Source organism: Festucalex cinctus, chromosome 2 (assembly GCF_051991245.1).
Source record: "Festucalex cinctus isolate MCC-2025b chromosome 2, RoL_Fcin_1.0, whole genome shotgun sequence".
NCBI lineage: Eukaryota > Metazoa > Chordata > Actinopteri > Syngnathiformes > Syngnathidae > Festucalex > Festucalex cinctus.
The window spans coordinates 16,371,635-16,390,195 of NC_135412.1; the positions used below are offsets into that span (position 1 = coordinate 16,371,635).

Sequence of the window (18,561 nt, forward strand, 5' to 3'; positions counted from 1 at the left end):
TTAGTGTTTCTGAAAGCCAAGATGTTGCACTTTGGAATGACCTTATGACTGTTTTATGCGTTTTATTTGAGTTTGAGCTACAGAATAAAACGCGAGTGAGTGCTTGTCCAAGACTGGTGATTCCATACTTTTTGCTAGGGGTAGTAAACCTAAAAAAATGTCGACTCTGTATAAATGAATACACTACAAGTAGGCACAATGAACAATGTATCATAATTACTTAACGTTAACAAAGACTTTTTGTGTCTTAGGGAAAATAGCACATCACATTATTTGATAGGCTTTTTATCCCAAGTCATTTTTTCCAAAATGCTCTTCTCATATGAAAATTGAGGCTTAAAAAATATCGTCCATAATTTGATTTGGCCAATTATTATGGCCCACAAATGATGCACACATAAATGAACAGTAATGGTTAAACCGCTGCCGAGTGTCTTTTGCGTCTCTTGTTGTTTTCATCACCGCGCGTCGTGGTGCTGCTCGTGTGCAAGTGCAAGAGAAGGGGGGACTCTGGAGGGCGACAGGGGTAAAAATGGGTCACCCCCTAAAACAAAAAGCTTGCCGTCGACATCGCAACAGTCTGCCGATTTTTCATTGGCGGCCCTGTCTCCATGGCAACAGGTTAACCTTGAGGCACGAGTCACGTGGTCGAGTGAGTCTTGGAAGACGCGGCGTGCGCGTGTCGTGTGACATCCACAAAGCGAGCCAAAACACGCGTGGATGTGTGGGGGTGGGGTCCATGAATGAGCGCATGAATGAGAGCGCGATCGGTCTCCTAAAGACACACGGAGAAGGACACGATGGAGAGATCATTACAAATCACGCAGTCATCACGATGCGTGCCTGTGTGTGGGTGGGGGGCACGACTTGTGCCTTTTACTGTTTTTCTTTTTTTGTGTGTGTGTGTGTGTGTGCAATGACTCGTTGATCACTTGACGTTTACACACACCGCTTCCTAGTGGACAAGCCTTTATATATAAATATTTATTAAACATTATTTGTTATTATTTTTAATGGATGTAATTGGAAATTAGCGTGTTTAATGTGCGAGGACAAATGCTAAAACACAGACTCTCATACAGCTCTGACTAAACAATCAACACTGACCCCTGCAGGACGTTTAGTGTATTCCTCCGTGTTCATGCAAAGGTGCAATGACCCTGCCTTTCCAGAATTTTTTCATTTGATATACTAAAATATATTTATACATTATTTTCCCAGACCCCCTTTAGCCCCAGAAGAGAGAAAAAAAATCCTGGAGCGTACCTGGCAGGCCCTTCTAACTTGTATATTTGTTGTGTTTTCCGTTCAGTTTTTGTTTTTTTGTTTTTTTTATGTTTATGTTGTGCGTTCACATTCTCTTGTCCGTGCAGGTACTTTATAGAATTTTTCGGAATCGAGCTGTTTCGAACAGAGGCGCTACAGACGCAGATGATGTAAAGATTGAAATAATAGCTAAGCATGGGCTAAGCGCACATGTATTTGAGACTCATTTTTTTTAATCAGTAATGCAAAAATACTACTAGCACTATTATTAATAATAACAATAATAATAATAATAATAATAATAATAATAATAATAATTCACATTTGGGAATTCCACTTTATCTAGATTTTTTTAATTGACAATCTCAGACGATTCGATTCGATCTTTGACGATTCGGTCACGATTCGATCTTTGACGATTCGATCTTTGGCGATTCGATCTTTGGCGATTCGATCTTTGACGATTCGATCTTTGACGATTCGATCTTTGACGATTCGATTTTTCCCGACCCGATTTTTCCCTATTAATTTTTTTTTCCGATTCGATTTTTTTTGCCGAGTCGATTTTTTTGCCGATTCGATTTTTTTTCGCCGATTCGATTTTTTTTCCCGATTCGATTTTTTTCCCCCCGAGTCGATTTTTTTCCCGATTCGATTGTTTTTCGCCGATTCGATTTTTTTTGCCAAGTCGATTTTTTTCCCGATTCGATTTTTTCCCGATTCGATTTTTTTTCCCGAGTCGATTTTTTTTCGATTCGATTTTTTCCCGCCGATTCGATTTTTCCCCGATTCGATTTTTCCCCGATTCGATTTTTCCCTGCCGAGTCGATTTTTTTTTGCCGAGTCGATTTTTTTTGCCGATTCGATTTTTTTCTGCCGAGTCGATTTTTTTGTCCGATTCGATTTTTTTGCCGAGTCGATTTTTTTTCGATTCGATTTTTTTAAACCGATTCGATTTTTTTTTTTTTTAGATTCGATTATTTTAAACCGAGTCGATTTTTTTTCCAGAGTCGATTTTTTTTCCCGAGTCGATTTTTTTTGCCGATTCGATTCTTTTTGCCGAGTCGATTTTTTTCGCCGATTTGATTTTTTTTGCCGAGTCTATTTTTTTTTGCCGATTCGATTTTTTCCTGCCGAGTCGATTTTTTTGTCCGATTCGATTTTTTTTTGCAGAGTCGATTTTTTTTCGATTCGATTTTTTTAAACCGATTCGATTTTTTTGCCGAGTCGATTTTTTTTCGGTTCGATTTTTTTAAACCGAGTCGATTTTTTTTGCCGAGTCGATTTTTTTTACCGAGTCGATTTTTTTTCCCGATTCGATTCTTTTTGCCGAGTCGATTTTTTTCGCAGATTCGATTTTTTTTTGCCGAGTCGATTTTTTTTGCCGAGTCGATTTTCTTTGCTGATTCGATTTTTTTGCCGAGTCGATTTTTTTCCCGATTCGATTTTTTGTCCGGTTCGCTTTTTTTGCCGATTCGATTTTTTTTTATTTTTATAAAGATATCATCCTCTTCAATAACTAAAATAGAAGACAGCGTATTAGATTCTTCAAAAAAAAATATATATATAAAACTCATACAGTCTATAAACTATATCGGCAGTTACTAAAGTTTCTATAAAATACATGTACAATTTATTATAATTCCCCAGATCTCCATCATAATATTTTATAAAAATTATAAGTTACCTTCAGTCATCCTGCGTTCAGAGATGAATCTTTCGGGGAGGGGTAAATGTCTATCTGTCTAAGGGTTGGAACTACCTCGAAAACATCTAAAAGAGGCGGTCAAACAAACGGGCGTAAATTATTTTAGGGGGTATACTTTTTATTTTTTTAAATAAGTTACTTTCTACCTATTTAAAGAAATAGAAATCGATTAACGCTCCTATATCATCATCTCACGTTTCATTGATATCAAACATTGTTTAACAATACAAACCTTCATGACAGCGATACACAATTATTTTTTGCAACACATCACCCGCGCAAGTTGTTTTAGCTCCTGCCATCTGAAACCCTATTCACCCCTCCTCCTCTCTCTCTTCCTCGTGTCAATTGAAGCCCCGCCCCACCTCTCTCCTCCTACCATTTTGAAGCCCTCATTCACGCCCCCCACCCCTCACTCGAGCACATTTTCTCCAACTTTCACTCAAGCGGGTTTAATAATCATTTGTACTTTTGTTTGTAGGGCGTTGAAATCTCCGTAAAAAAGAGCTGCTGCGGTCCAATTCTTGGTTTTAAAGAATGTCTCACTTGTAATGTCACAAACGTTTCCATAATCATGTTCTCGCATCTCTCTCTCTATCTCCAGACCTCAAGGTATTGTTGGGCCAAATTCACTCTTACAAAAATGTCTGTATCGAAAAGCTCCTCCTACATATTTTTTTTTCTTTTTTAAAAAAAAAGAAAGAGTCGACCCTTCGTCATTCTTTTTCATTCTTTTATTCATACATCTTATTCCAATATAAGTCTGTTATTAGGTCTGTGTATGTGTGCGCGCGCGTGTTTTTTTTTAACAACATCTGGAAGGAAAAAAAAAAGAAAGCCATCCGCTTCGCCCACACACATTCTTCTAAAGTCATAAAACAATCGTCACCCCCCCCACCTATTTTTTGTTTTTCTATCGCTTTTAAATCTCACCTCGTCTTCCTGTCAATATGAGAAAAACAGACGCGGTCAAAAAGAGGAAAGCCATATCTCCTTTTAAAATATCGTGTACTCCTTAGCACCTTCAAAAGGGCACCCCAATTCCTCTCTCTTGGGATTAATCATATCGGCCTACCACGTCGCTTCTTACATTTTTATCAAAAGCGGTCAATTATAATCTCCTTCTTGGGGGTCCCCCCCCTCCCCCCTAGAGGTTTATCATGCTCGATTCATTTCCATCCTCGTGCTGCACAGACATACAGACGCACACCCCTCACCAGCCATTTCCTTCCCCACCGCCCCACCCTCCCCCCATATTGCACACACAGGCACACTTCTCTCTTTTTGAAATCCTAACCCTAACCCTCATTTTTATCGTTTTCCTTTCATACGTCATCAAAAAAAGTCTTTGATCGTGACGGAGCAGAAGGGCAAAAGCTCGCTTGATCTTGATTTTCAGTATGAGTACAGACCGATCATTTTTATCGTTCCCTTTCCATCCTACGTCATACCAGGCCTTTGATCGTGACCTCTTGACCCCCGAGCGATCATTTTTATCGTTTCATCCTACGTCATCAAAGGACATCAAAGCGAATGAGGCCATAAATCAAATTTTGATCGCGACGGACTAAATTGCTTCCCTCTCTAGTCTGGCCGCCGGTCCCGCTCCTCCTCATCACTGGATTTGTCAAAACCATCCGTGCCGAAGTAGCGGTCTCCAAAATCCCCTGAAAGCACAAAAGCATGACATGCACCCAACAGTTGATCCTGAAAATTCTTCGGAACGCCCAATATCCTCAACATTTTGGGAAAACTGCATGTTGGAGCTGCTCTATACGGAGTGAGTGGATCAGAAATCACGCACGTGAGAAATCACTCACCGATGGCATTGACGTGCAGAGAGTGGTTGAGGCTCTTGTCCACAGCCGTGGTGATGATTTTCACCTTGGGGAAGGCGTAGGCCACTGAGTGCACGCCCAGCTCCGCCATCAGCAGCGACACCAGCAGAATCTTCTCCTCCGCCACTTCGTGGTCCTACATACATGCACAGACGCCATCTTGTGTCAAACATGGGTAGTGCACATACTTTGTTTCTCCATAGACAAGATAACCAGTGTTGCCACAGTTACCTTGAAAAAGTAACTTAGTTACTTTACTGATTACTTGGTTTTAAAAGTAACTAAATTGCGTTACTGATTACTTGATTTTAAAAGTAACTAAGTTAGATTAAAAGTTACTTTTTTAGTTACTTGCTAATTGCTGCCGATAACACCATCTCAACATAAAAATAATGCGGTAAAAACGGAGTTCCAAATACATGAAAATAAAGTTTTTTTTAATGAAAAACAAAATAGGCAGTTTCTCTGGACTTCTTGTAAATACTTTTTATAAAACAAAAAATAAAAATCTATCCAGGTGGAAAATGAAAATCCCTTTAATTCCTCTATTGTTTGTTCCGCTATTCCAGTGTGTACACTTGAGTCGACTCGTGCATGCTGAAAACTAGGGGTGGGAATCTCTGAAATGAGGCTGATTTGATATGTATCGCGATACACAGGTTGCGATTCGATTGAAAAACGATTATCTTTCAGAACAGAACGGTTCGATACGGTTCGATTAAGTTTGGGAACGATACAATTTTCGATTCGATACGATTCATTTCAATATTCACAACTTATAGTGACATTTGTTGCTTGTAAACATTAATCTTAAAACACCACAAATTTTTACAGTATCTACAAATGTGAACAACAACAAATATGTCTTCTATATTTTTATAATATTGTGCTGAATACAAATATTCAATAACAAAAAATGAAAGTGATTAATATATATATATATATATATATATATATATATATATATATATATATATATATATATATATATATATATTGTGTTTGGTGTGGGGGTGACAGGTCCTAAGTAATATATATAAAAAGTAATATTCACAACTTCATTTGCTAATATTTTTAAAGATTTTTTTTCCCAGGATTTTTCTTCTCTATTTTTCCCCGTTTTCAGTGGAAAATTGGTTATGAGCATAGTTTATAGACTCAAATAAAAATGTGGATTTTATGCTAAAGCACAATCAGAGAAAATAAGAATTTTGCAGAGGTCTTTAAGGTATGATACAGTGCACTTTGACAAGCCACAGGAATAAATCATACTTACGCTGTGTCAAAACAATCAGTAATGTCATCTTTGTGAGGCCATAATATTGTGGCGGTGTGTATAGGTGACACATGCCTGTGTGTGTGCCCTGTCGATTGGGCGAACCCACCAGAAGTACTCGAACGGCCATCATGGCAGCAGCCCCGGTGGACACGGTGCTGTCCATTAGGATGACGTGATCTTCGCTGATGTCTTTGGGCAGACGCAGGTTATGGAGCTGGGAAGGAGACGTGTTGCCATGGTTGCAGGAGCAGGAGGGGTAGTTGCCAAGGAGACACCCATCACGTGAAGATAAATGATCGCTAAACAACGTTTCGTCTTTTCATGTTCTACAATTAAAAAGCATATTTCAAAAGGTTTTTACAAGCACAACTTTTTACAGTTTTAAACACAGTAAATATTGTTGGTTTACAGTCCCGCTATTTTTTTGGTACATTTTATATAGCTTTTACTGCCTCACGATTATTTTTGGGTGCAATTTCTCAGCTGGCCACTAAAAGGCGGCACTGACAGTGTTTATGAAAGAAGAAGATTGAAAATATGAAGTATTTCAAAATCAGCCTAAAATATTTTGCTTATTCAATTTGAAATCATCTGTAATCCTGCTTTTCATGCTTCCGGCTGTAGGTAGATATCATAACGGAAATCTTTGGCCATGATTATAGACGCATATTGCCAGATGATAATTAAAGTTTGTAAAAAATGACATTTGTGAAGAAGACATCACAGTTGCTCAGAGCTCAAGTAACAACCAATCACAGCTCAGCGTCAGTAAAAACAGGTGAGCTGTGATTGGTCGTTGCCTGAACAACTGTGATGTCATCTTCAGCAAGTGGCAAAATGGCTGCCACACCTGAGATGGTTAAAAACAGCTGGACTTTGCTGCTTAACTTATATTCCACAAATGTAATATTAATTGGAATGTCATGTTGAGACTTGTGAGGTCACATATAACAATATTGTCAAGAGATGTTCAAGGTTGACTTCCACTTTCAGGTAGGTTTCTCTATGACAGAAGACAATATTCTGTTGGCTTCCCTCTCTTCCGATTCCCCTCGAAGGTTCCCAATTGAAAACTCCTCAGAATCTTACAACTAAGCCATGTAGTGTACCTGATTGAAGGCTCCTACCTCGGGTTCGCCCGAATCCAGGTTGGTCTGGATGAGAATCTTGCCGATGCGCACGTCCTTGCACACGGCCCTCAGAGCGGGCTCCATGGTCTCTCCCGCCCGCAGGATGGACACGCCGGTGATCTGCAGGTACGAGTCAACACGTCAGCAGCCTGTCACCGCGAAGCAGGCTCGCTTGGACGGAGGACAAAGCTCACCCCTTTGCCGCCGTATCTGTGGCCTTGGTACTCGTGGCCCTGCGGCGTGTCGATCATGCAAGGCTGACGCAAAACAAAAAAACCTCAATTGTGGTCGAGCGTGAGTCAAGAGCATAACAAAACATGCAAGCATTATTTCATCCACTGAGGCTTGCAAGTCATATTTTGGCTAGCAACACAAAACAATAAATAAATAAACAAATAAAAACATCAAGAACAATATGTTCTGTAAATACGGTATTCTGGTTAATATTGCGTTAGTGGAATATGAGTTACGCAGCAAAATCCAGCAGTTTTTATCAGTATCAGGAGGCAGCCATTTTGCCACTTGCTGTCGAGTGAAGATGACGTCACAGTTGCTCAGGTCTTCGATAACAACCAATCACAGCTCAGCTTCATAAAACAGGTGACCAGTGATTGGTCATTGCCTGAGCCCTGAGCAACTGTGACGTCATCTTCAGTCGACAGCAAGTGGCAAAATGCCCGCCCCCTGAGATGCATAAAAATGGCTGGATTTTGCTTCATAACTCATTCCACAAATTTAATATTAACCAATTTGCTCCCCAAAATGTATAAATATGTTCGTACGTATTTTAAATACTACCATGCTCCCAAAGATGTAATTTATACATTTTTTTTTTTATATTCTAGAGCATACATAAGGCTTTGATGCAGTCTCTGAAGTGAAGAGAATGCTTGAAGCAATTGTAGTTATTACAAAAACGGCCAGCAGGTGGCAACAGAGTATAAGAGATCAACCAGAGCCATGTTGCAAAAAGCTCTTTCAAAAAGCTGATGCCGCCTCTCATTGGCAAAACCATCATGCTTCAGGAAGCCATAAACAACAACAACAACAACAACAACACACGCATACACACACACACACACACCTCCACCCCCACCAGACAACAAAAAACCCAAAAGCTATTTTCAACACTTTAGATTGGTCACTTAATTGCAAAAATAACATTCCCACATGAGGATGGAGCGAGATTTGTGTAAAAATATGAAATTTGGACAGCAGCGATATGAGAACCACTTTGACGAGGCAGAGTTGTCTTTGTAGTTAGCTACCAAGCACACACCTGTGATGGCAAAAAGGTGAGCGCATGTTCTATAAGAAGACGCATTAATCTCTTTGAGTAGAAGATGAACTCATCTCGGCTGGTTTCTTTATTCCTGCAGTGGAGAGAAATGATTGATTGTCAAGAACTTTTCTGAATGACATGACGTCACACGTACTTCCTGGTGACAAAAGCTCAAGCGACCTCTGATTGGACCTTTAGTAAATCAATCCTAACATGTCATTTGACCAAAACTCAGTGTGATTGGTTAAGAAAACGTGAAATAGTTTGAATGCCGATTTTTCGACTTCTTCTCTCCTGCCTTACTTTGAATGTACCAAGTGTCAGTCGAGAAGATGTTACAGGGGGGTGAATTTGCCGGCTGCAAATAACATTTAACAGATGAGTTAACTCAAAAATAGACGTGTTGGGAATTTAGACATAATTAACTTGACCATTAAGGGACTAGCTAATTAAGGCTACGTTCACACTACAAGGTATGATGCTCAGTTTGGATTATTATTATTATTATTATTATTATTATTTATTTATTTTTTAGAGCGGCATTGTGTAGAAGGTTTTTATTTTTCAATATTCAGTCATTTTATCACACAATTAATTTCAATAATAATAATAATAATAGAAATAATAATAATAATAATAATAATTATGAATTATATTATAAAAATTGGAATACATGTCATATATGGACCAAAAAGACAAAAAAAATATATAAATCTGTGCTGCACAACCCCTGACAACAAGTTTTTGTCATCATTTTCAGTTAAAGTTAGCAGTTGTTTATTAGTTTTTTTCTGGAGTCCGGAAGTACCCTGGTGGTGCAACCATGCAAAAAAGAAGCGGGCGGAGCTACCTGATGATGGTGTGAAGGCCTCGGACCTGCGGCGTGCTCTCCAACACACTGAGTGTTTGCGGCAGTGACTGCGTCTGCTGGGCGGACGCCAGAAGAGCTCTGTACTCACCCCCCCCCCAAAAAAACCCCGCCTAAGAATCACATTTAAAGTGTGCTAACTAACAGTTGTGGTCAGAAGTTTAGATAAAGCACATTCATCATGGGCATGAATATCAAATACATTTTGATTTTGATTACAATTGACAACCACTGTGCTGCCATTGGTAGGAAAAAAAATTCAGGTAACAAATTAAGTGACTAATTAATTAAAAAAAAAAAAAAAAAAAAAAAAAACGTTTTTTGTTTTTTTTAGGCCCCCAATGCTCACAACAACAAAGATATGAAATACAGGCAGAGCATTTGATTGTTATTTAGTATTTGTTTAACTTTACAACAGAAAGGAACTTTCAAGTACAAAAACAAACAAAAAAGCATTCATGGAAGAATTTCTTTTTGGATTGAGATTGAGAATCTTTGGCCTCAATCTGAAGATGAATTTTGCAATATCTAAGCAACATAAGTGAAATGTGAAAAAATAAGTGAAAAAGTGATTCATGCATGATGCCCTTTAACGTTAAATCATATTTCCTCTCCTGCATTCTTTTCTTTGCCATGAAGTGATGAGTTTCGACAACAGCATCGTCACCTGCCGGTATTCCGTGATTTCTGTGGTAAAATGTTGGCCGTGTTGGCACAAGGTCACGCAAGAACTAGGACGATTATGACATGTCAAAAAAGATGCGTATTGGACTGAATTGAGTCAGATACAAGTACATTCCTGGCCAGGTTCAAACTTGACCCTGAACAATACTGTGTGCAGGTCAGGGTTTAAAAGAGAACATTCAACAGCACTTAAATGATTCAAGTAAAGTATTTCACCCTATAAATCTGAAATAAATTCAGACCCATGTGTTTAATTCTTGTTTTAAGCCAGGAAACGGAAGCGTTGAAATAAATGACACGGCCTCAAGTGAATCTGACATTCATGTCCATGATGAGTGCGCGCCAACACGAGAGCGTACCTGACACTGAGCTCACGCTGCATGAACAGAAAGTAGCAGACGAGACAGAGAACGTGAGAAGAGAAAATAGCCCAAAGCTGCAATTGCCAAAAATAATACGCCACCCAAGAAAATCACGTGTATTTTGAAAAGTTTCAGGGAAATCATGAAACATGGCCACAATTTTGTATTTCTCTCTACGAGATGGTTAAAAACCAACTCCCTATATTTCAGTGCTTGTTGAACTATAATTCTTACAAAATATGAACATGATGAGACTTTTAATTAAAAAAAAAAAATCTAACTGGTCTGAATATTATTCTTGTTCAGTGTTTTTGTCCCGATATTTAAAGCTTGAATGGCTGTGATTCAAAGGAGCTCAATTTTTTGTGGCAAATTGTTTTTGCAAGAGTATATACACAAAAAAGGCTGGTTTTGTCTTCATTTTGGAGAATCATCTTTGGCAAAATGCTTCAGGTGTTAAAAAAAAAGAAGAAAAAAATGAAAAAAAAATAAAAAACAAATCATGTATAGTTATTTTTCAAATCCCTCATGGCAAATTGTCACCACAATATAATTTTTGTCATGTCTTCAAGCACTTAGTTACAGTATGTCTTGACCTGCCGATTGGTTGCTTGATGCAAGATTCTTCCACCAGATGGAGCCAAACGTCAAACGGCCAACTTACCTCCTCCAACTGGCTGTGCACATGCTGCACGATCAGATCGATGGCCACCATATTGCCACCACCTTCAAGAGAAGACAAATGACAAGGACTGTTTCTTACAAGTGCCATAACTTAAGAGTTTTTCATGTTTCAAGTGGAAATTTTTGCTTTAGTGGATAGCAAATTTGGTCTTGGCAAAAGCGTGCTCAAAACACCAAATGTATTTATTGTATATTGTAACAAGTGTCACCTCTGGGTACCACAATGTCGGCCAGCCTCATGGTGGGCTCGATGTACTGCTCAAAGGCCGGCTTGACGAACTTGTTGTACTGCTTGATGACGCCTTCCATGTCCCGCCGGCGCTCCGTGATGTCCCTGCGGAGGCGGCGGACCAGCCGGATATCCGAGTCCGTGTCCACAAAGATTTTCATATCCAGGAGCTGCGGACGGCACGAGCAAACAGCAACCACCATTTCAATAAGCTTCACTTGGTTTTTCAAAAAACATGAGGTGGAGCTACGCTTTCTTTCACATGACCTGAAGAAGATGTTTGTCTGCAAAGGCCATAATCCCTTCAAAGATGATCACGCTTGCGCCGTACACGTTCTTCTGCAGAGACGGGACACAACAGACACGCCATTGAGAAGCGCAGTTCGACTGAATTCGTTTTCACAAAGTTTTTTTTTTTATTTGCTATTTTGTCAAAATTTTTAGCAATATTGATTGACCAAAGATTTATTCAGATGCAATCTCGGGCAACAGTTTTTTTTTTCCCCTAAAACTATTTCATGCCAAGAAATACGCGGTAAAAAATGCCTATAAATCATGATGTTGAGGTATTTTAGATGAAAGCATGCTACATACATGCTATTAAGACCCTGAGAAACTCTTTTCAAGTCCCCAATGACATGAGTGGAGATTCAACCACCAAACTGTACAATGTAGCCAGTTAAGGAAACTCACCCAGTCTTTCTGTCGTCTGTGTGTGGTGAAGTCGTACACGGGGATCTTCACACTCTTGCCCTGCTTGAGTTTGCGCAAAGTGGCCACCAGAAGCTCAAAGTCGAAGGCCCCCGGATGGTCGAAGTTGTAGTCGTTACTCGCCGCCAAGGCTTGCTCCTCAGGAGACAAATCCTATCAAGACACAACAAAGGCAAAGCCCGTTTAAGCCAGACAAACATAATAATAATAATAATAATAATAATAATAATCTGCAAACTCAATGTTGAAAAGTTTGCACACAGGTCAATTTGCACAACTATTGGCCCACTAAGAGATACAGATTTTTTTTTTTTTACATACTGCACGCACCAAGGGAAAATTGACACAGAAAACCAAGGATTATTTTAATAATTGATCAATCTGTTGATTATGTTTTTTAAATTAATCTTCATCCCTTTAGTCAAAAAATAGGACAATGTTTGTCTGTCTATATGTGCCATGTGATTCGCAAAGTCCGCGAAGATAAGCCACATCTCTGAACCAAGCTCATCATAGTTAACAAAAATTGATGGGATAATGACAAGTGAAAAAAATAAAAATAAAATAATAACAAAAATGCTTTAAAAACATAAAAACTATCCAAAACTACATCTTATGTTTACATAACAAAAATTACAGCGAAAATGTCCTTCATTTTCATCTTTTTCAGTTAATATCTTACATGAGCATTTAGGGTTTATTTAAATTGTATTCTTTTCGGTATTGCTGGAAACAATTGTTTGAGAATTGCAGTTAACCTTACTACACAATACTTAGCGGCCTTTTCTTATCTTACACTTCATAAATACTCCATATTAGGGGTGGTAAAAAAAAATCGATTCGGCGATATATCGCGATACTACATCGCACGATTCTCGAATCGATTCAATAATCGGCAGAATCGATTTTTTTTTTTTTCTTCTTCTTTAGGATTCACACCTTGAGCATGGAAGAATGTTATATGAACGGAACATTAAGCCTTAATATTTTATTTTAATGCTTTTCAAACATGAAACAGATTACAACCTCTATAAGACTGAAATTTCAGATAAATAAATAATACATTTTCATATAAATCTTACACTCTACAAGCTTACTGATTAGTATTTTCTAAATTTGAATGAAAAAAATCGCAACAATCGACTTATAAATTCGTATCGGGATTAATCGGTATCGAATCGAATCGTGACCTGTGAATCGTGATACGAATCGAATCGTCAGGTACTAGGCAATTCACACCCCTACTCCATATACTAAAAAAAAAGGAAGCCAAAACTAATTCTAAAATGAATAACGAGCAAACTAAAATTACGCACGTAAATGAAAAATAAAAATAAAAGAACTCATAAAAACTAGCAAACCTGATTGAAACACCGATTAAAATTACATGAAATGAAATAGCACAAGTCAAAATTAAATACGTGAAAAACCCAAAAGTATTCCGAAGAGGAAAAGCATTTTTGAAAATGGCCGCCAGTGTCACCTTGTAGAAGGAATCCATGGACAGCAGCACCACCCACGGCACGTCCAGAGCTTCTATGATCTTGTTGGCCACTGTGGTCTTCCCCGAGGCGCTGCCCCCGCACAAGCCTGACGTTCAAAAGAATCGTTGGTACGTTACGCTTGCATTGCCCGGTTGTCTCATGGGCTCTAGCGGCCTCAAGCGGGGCAGGCGCTGCCACCCCAAATACAACTTAAGCTGCACTTTTGTAGATTGGTCACGTTTCTACATACTAGAGTATTTATTCTTCAAATGGCTTCTCACTTTTATTCCCTACGTTTGAAAACTAATACCTGTACTTTATACTCCTCACTTTGTCAAATTACGGTAGACTTTTGTCAATCTCAGTGAATGATGACACACACACACAAAAATAAATACTGGTACATAGAAAGACAGAAAGTGAACTGTGGTTAAAATCTTGATTCTTCGATTGATTGCAGACCATTAAGACAAAAAAAGACTCTAGAAAGCTGGACACGCTATTTATTCCCCATGCACAATTTTTTATGTTATGAGCTATAAAAGCAATCAAAAATTCTCATCTAGTCTAGAAAGATATATATTGGCACCATGGTGTGTTTTTTGTTAGGTTTGTTTTGTGTCAGCTCAGTTCCGATGGTGCTGTCAGGAGTAAATTTTGCAGCAAAGCTGTGTGCAGTTTTTTTTGCTCTCAGTAAGCACAAATGTAATAATAGAAGAAATAAAAATTGCGTGCAGTTTTTTGTTGTTGTGCCAAGTTATCAAAATAGAGATATTTTATATATAAAGTACATCAGGCTCTATACTTAACACTTACTGCTTATATTGAGAATAATAAAAAAAAAAAGAAAAAAAAAAGACCTGGCCAACAAGGCTTCAGTCATGTGAGCCTATTCTTGTAAAGTACAATGTACAGGTATCCGTTTTCAAATGTAGGGAGTCCAAGTAAAAAGGCATCAGGAAAAGAAATGCTCATGAAAAGTACGGATTACCGGAAAAACTGTCTTAAAAGTATTTGTACTTGACTCGTGGTGGTGCACCATACCTATGACGAAGGCCTCTTTGGACTGCGCTCCGTGCTCGTCGTACCAGGGAGGTCGGCCGGCGGTGTAGATGGTGCGCGTGCCCGTGCGGAGCAGGGGCGGCTCCGTCTTACTCAGCGACGTGGCGCTCTTCCGGCGAGGGCCGCTGGCGGGGGGCAAAAGGCGGTCCAACGAGTCCTCACCGCTGCCGCTGGAAAACACAAGCACACGTGCTACTTTTTTTTTTTTTTTTTTTAAATGTTGTTCCAAGTTGGTGGTAGTTGCAGAGGAATTTTTATTTTTTTTTTAGGTTATACTTGGTGTAAAACTCTGACATCTACTGAGACTATTATTCGTACATGGCAAAAATGCAGACTTCCACAACACAAGAACCAAAAGATTGCTCTTTTGCTTTGGCTCTTTGTACTCACTTTTCATTTGTCTGTTCTCAAACAAAGTACTCAAGTCCCCCACCCTGAATTGTTTTTCTTTTATTTTTTTTATTTTTTTACAGCATTCCAGTGTGCCTCTGACCCAGCATCAACCCCAGCTGAAGAGACTAATTCCATACTGTTTATAGATCAAACAGCACGTGAAGTGATGCAGTTATATAATAATAATAATAATAATAATAATAATAATAATAATGAGCATCTTGCTTGCACCACAGAGTTCAGAATTTCCTACCTGAGGGACCAACAGCCAGAGATTCTGGCTCCACTACAATCCTGCAGGCTTCTATCCGCCTCAGCTGACAACCTGCAACTCTCCATCGGGCGTGTCTCCATGGCAACCAATTCAAAACAACGGTGATGGACCCTCAAAACTGTCCCAACTTTCGTAAATATTCGTAAATGAGAAAATCTACTGTAGTCATAATGTAGGCAGCTTTGATTTCGACTCTTTCTCAAGCTAACCCGGCTTATGTGCCTTCGACTTTTAAGTCTAAGTTCCCACGTATCCTCGCTGCTCTCAGCATGCATGCATGCATGCGTGTATGTGGCAGACACTTAAGAGGATCAGTGTAACACTGGCAACACGAGCTGCTTGGCTGGTATTAATAGAAGCACTTGGAAATAAGAAAAAGGCAGAGGGCAAAGGGAAAACTTGAGGGCCACAAAGACAAAACATTCCAAACGGAGTTTGGACTAGTTCTCTAAAAATGCCACAAGATGGCAGCAAAGCACTTAAATATTGAATGATATTCTATTCCTATTGTCGTGGATGGGTAGACCTTGTTTAACTTAAAATTGTTCAAATATTTTGTTTCCGGCCTCTAAACATGAAACACTCTCCAATTTTTCATTAAAGACTGATAATCTTTGTGTTGAAATTACTCAAAATTATATATTTGCAAACATCTGCTTTTACTTGAGAAATCAAAATTTTTGCTTATTTCTTGACAGCTGTTATGGAACAAACCAGGAAATTCATTATAATCCATTTATGTGTATGCATTTCTTTTGCACTGTCAATTCACAATTTCCTGAGAGAAGGGATGATTAAAAAAAAATAGGATTAATCAAACAAATAATCAACACTGACTGAAACAGTCATTAATTGCAGCCGTAAAATTATTCCAAAGAAACCACATACACATGAGGCCAATCAAAAAAAAAAAAAAGAAGAAAAAAAAAAAAGACTTGATGTCACAAGTGGGCAAACAAATATGCATACTGCATACTAGGACTTAAAAAATAAAAATAAAAAAAAATAAAAAGTCACTCAGCTAAACTTTTTCAGTTACAAACACTTGGTACCAGCAAATTGTAATGGCAAAGTACACAGGTTATAATTGGATATAATTAATCAGCAAATTATGGACGATGGGCTCATTAAAAATAAATAAATAACCACATTGTGTAGTGTTGTAACTGGCTACCAAACAAACAACACGACAAACCAGTGGATCCCCCCCGAAAACATTCAATGGTGTTTAACTTTTAAGTACAAGATTCATTTGCATTTAATCTTAAAAAACTGATTGAATTTTAAACGTTTCTAAGGTAAAGCTGTTATTTAACTTTCATTCGCAATAGATTTTAATTGAATGCTTAATGTAGAACATTTCATTTTGTAAATTTACCCCAAGTGCAGTACTGTTCAAACTAATCCACAACATTACAGTGGCAAAGTTATAATCATTTCAAGCATACTTTTTAGGAGTAAATAGTTGCCTCATTTTTCAATGCTATTGTGGTGGTAGTGGTACTTGGGGACCCTTATTTTATTTATCTAGGTGATACCTAAGCTACGTAGTTTAAGTTTGACAGCTCTGCACTTAGTCATTTCAACTTTGTTCAGATTCCCACCTATCTCCTGCCCTCTGCTGGCCTACACTCACACTGCTCCTAAATCTTGTTTAGATGTCATTTTGGTGACAGTATTGCTCGCCATCGTTTTTAATTCTACTCTCTGAAATCGTCAATATCAAGACTACCTTTTCCTGTTTTTTACTTACACTGTCGCATATATAATGCGTCATCACGTCACCTACTTTAGTGGCAAGACGACACGTGGGAAAAACAAAACAAAACTGAAGCTCAACCGTTAAATTGCAGTTGTCTTGAAAAAGTGACAATTTACAGTGGAATCATTATTTATGCTTAAGAAGTGCAATTCCAACTGTGTGCAAATATTTTTACATACAGTGCGAGGACACCGCTGAAGCGTCGACCGTACAAATAAGCCAAAAAAAAAAAGGCCGGTATGCTATGAAAAAATGAGAAGATATTTGTCGTCGGGTACCTGTCCGAGCGGCACGACATTATCTTCCCCTGCAGTCCAGCTTCCAAAGTAATGTTTTGGGGTCGAAGCCAGCCGGCGTCGAACGCTCCAAGCCATCGATGACGGACGGAGACTTCCTTACTGAGGAATCATGGGTAATGTAGTCACACTGTACTGAATGAATAATGAATGATTTATTTATTTATTTATTTCGGCTCCATACACAGCACAGAAACGAAAACACATCTCTTTGAACAAATAAATTAACCCCAAAAAAACTATAGGCTACGCTACAGCACCTGATTTATTTTTGCCCGATACAGACCCATCACATAAAATTACAACAAAACAAAATATATAAATACTAAACTCACATTATAATTCCTAAATGTTTGACATTTTATAAATTTTACTTTCAGCATTATTTGACACTTTTAAATGTTTCTGATTCAAGTTAGGTGCAGATATTTGTGTAAAAAAAAAAAAAGTACTGATTAAATTCCTTCAGTACAGTAGAAAAGTACAATCTCTGAAATAGATTTTTTTTGTTTGTTTGTTTTGGTTTTATACTGGGAATTATACACAATACAATACTGTATCTGACAAATTTGGCACACGAGAATACAAAGCTAGTGTTACACCTTTTCCTGCTCAGTCTCCCGACCGTGGTCAGGAGGCACAGGGGAGGATTTTGCTCCTGGGCCGGAGTCGCCTCCGGGGGTAACTCCCGTAACACGTCGCTTAAGGAGGCACCTGGAGACAGAGGGTCGCACTGTAGTTGTCTTTTTATTCTCAGTTTACACACACTTTTTGTCATCTCTCCCTCTAACCACGCTTCCCTTTCGCCCGTACACTCTCTACTCTTCCGCTCCCACTCGCGCATGCGCACTCCTCCCTCGCGTCTCTCTCTCTCTCCTCCGTCACACATAAGCCAATCTCCACCACCCGCAACACTAGCTAGGCTAGCTAGCTAGCTAACTAGCTAGCTAACTAGCTGCACACTTTCACTAACTGACATAGTACTCAACTGAGAAGAAAAAATAATATTAGGCCTACTGGACACAGCATTTGTTTCAAGCTACATTCTGGCAGAATAATCAGGGCTGAATTGACATGTCTCACATGTCTCACATGAGCAAAAAAAAACAAAAAACAAACAACCCCCCCCCCCCAGAACATTCTTCTTTCTGACAAACAATTCTCTTAAATAAGGCCATAGAAGGGGAATATCTTGCTTCTCACCATCTGTTGCATCGTGGGTGTTCATTTTGCCTGGTTCACATCCCTG

The 18,561-nt window shown here is 38.7% G+C and overlaps 1 protein-coding gene across 4 annotated transcripts; it reads right to left on the reverse strand.

Annotated features, from left to right (window-relative positions):
• Positions 1–3,693: 3,693 nt before the first annotated feature.
• On the reverse strand, positions 3,694–18,151 carry uckl1a (uridine-cytidine kinase 1-like 1a). 4 transcript variants are annotated; one of them, XM_077513307.1, is made up of 16 exons: positions 18,027–18,151; positions 17,295–17,414; positions 14,570–14,757; positions 13,525–13,631; positions 12,024–12,194; positions 11,598–11,669; positions 11,311–11,500; positions 11,082–11,143; positions 10,415–10,431; positions 9,354–9,452; positions 8,501–8,594; positions 7,416–7,478; positions 7,219–7,341; positions 6,198–6,305; positions 4,795–4,948; positions 3,694–4,641 (listed from the first exon to the last, which is right to left on the reverse strand). In XM_077513307.1, exons 2-16 carry the CDS (start codon positions 17,312–17,314, stop codon positions 4,559–4,561), a joined length of 1,551 nt encoding a protein of 516 aa, XP_077369433.1. In that variant the 5' UTR covers positions 17,315–17,414; positions 18,027–18,151; the 3' UTR covers positions 3,694–4,558. The 4 variants fall into 4 exon arrangements, with proteins under 4 accessions (XP_077369433.1, XP_077369432.1, XP_077369431.1 ...); XM_077513306.1 differs by having other exon boundaries at positions 17,295–17,447; positions 18,027–18,145; XM_077513305.1 differs by lacking the exons at positions 17,295–17,414; positions 18,027–18,151 and adding an exon at positions 15,234–15,567.
• Positions 18,152–18,561: the final 410 nt, after the last annotated feature.

What these genes read in the sequence shown, in the direction of transcription:
- uckl1a (XM_077513305.1), bottom strand. Translation starts at nt 15,529, where the DNA reads ATGCATGCTGAGAGCAGCGAGGATACGTGGGAACTTAGACTTAAAAGT. An exon ending in TCTGGCTGTTGGTCCCTCAG is followed by an intron (nt 14,758 to 15,233) that starts GTAGGAAATTCT and finishes TGTGTTTTCCAG; the next exon opens with CGGCAGCGGTGAGGACTCGT. An exon ending in TCACCTTTTTGCCATCACAG is followed by an intron (nt 7,479 to 8,500) that starts GTGTGTGCTTGG and finishes GTTTTGCGTCAG; the next exon opens with CCTTGCATGATCGACACGCC.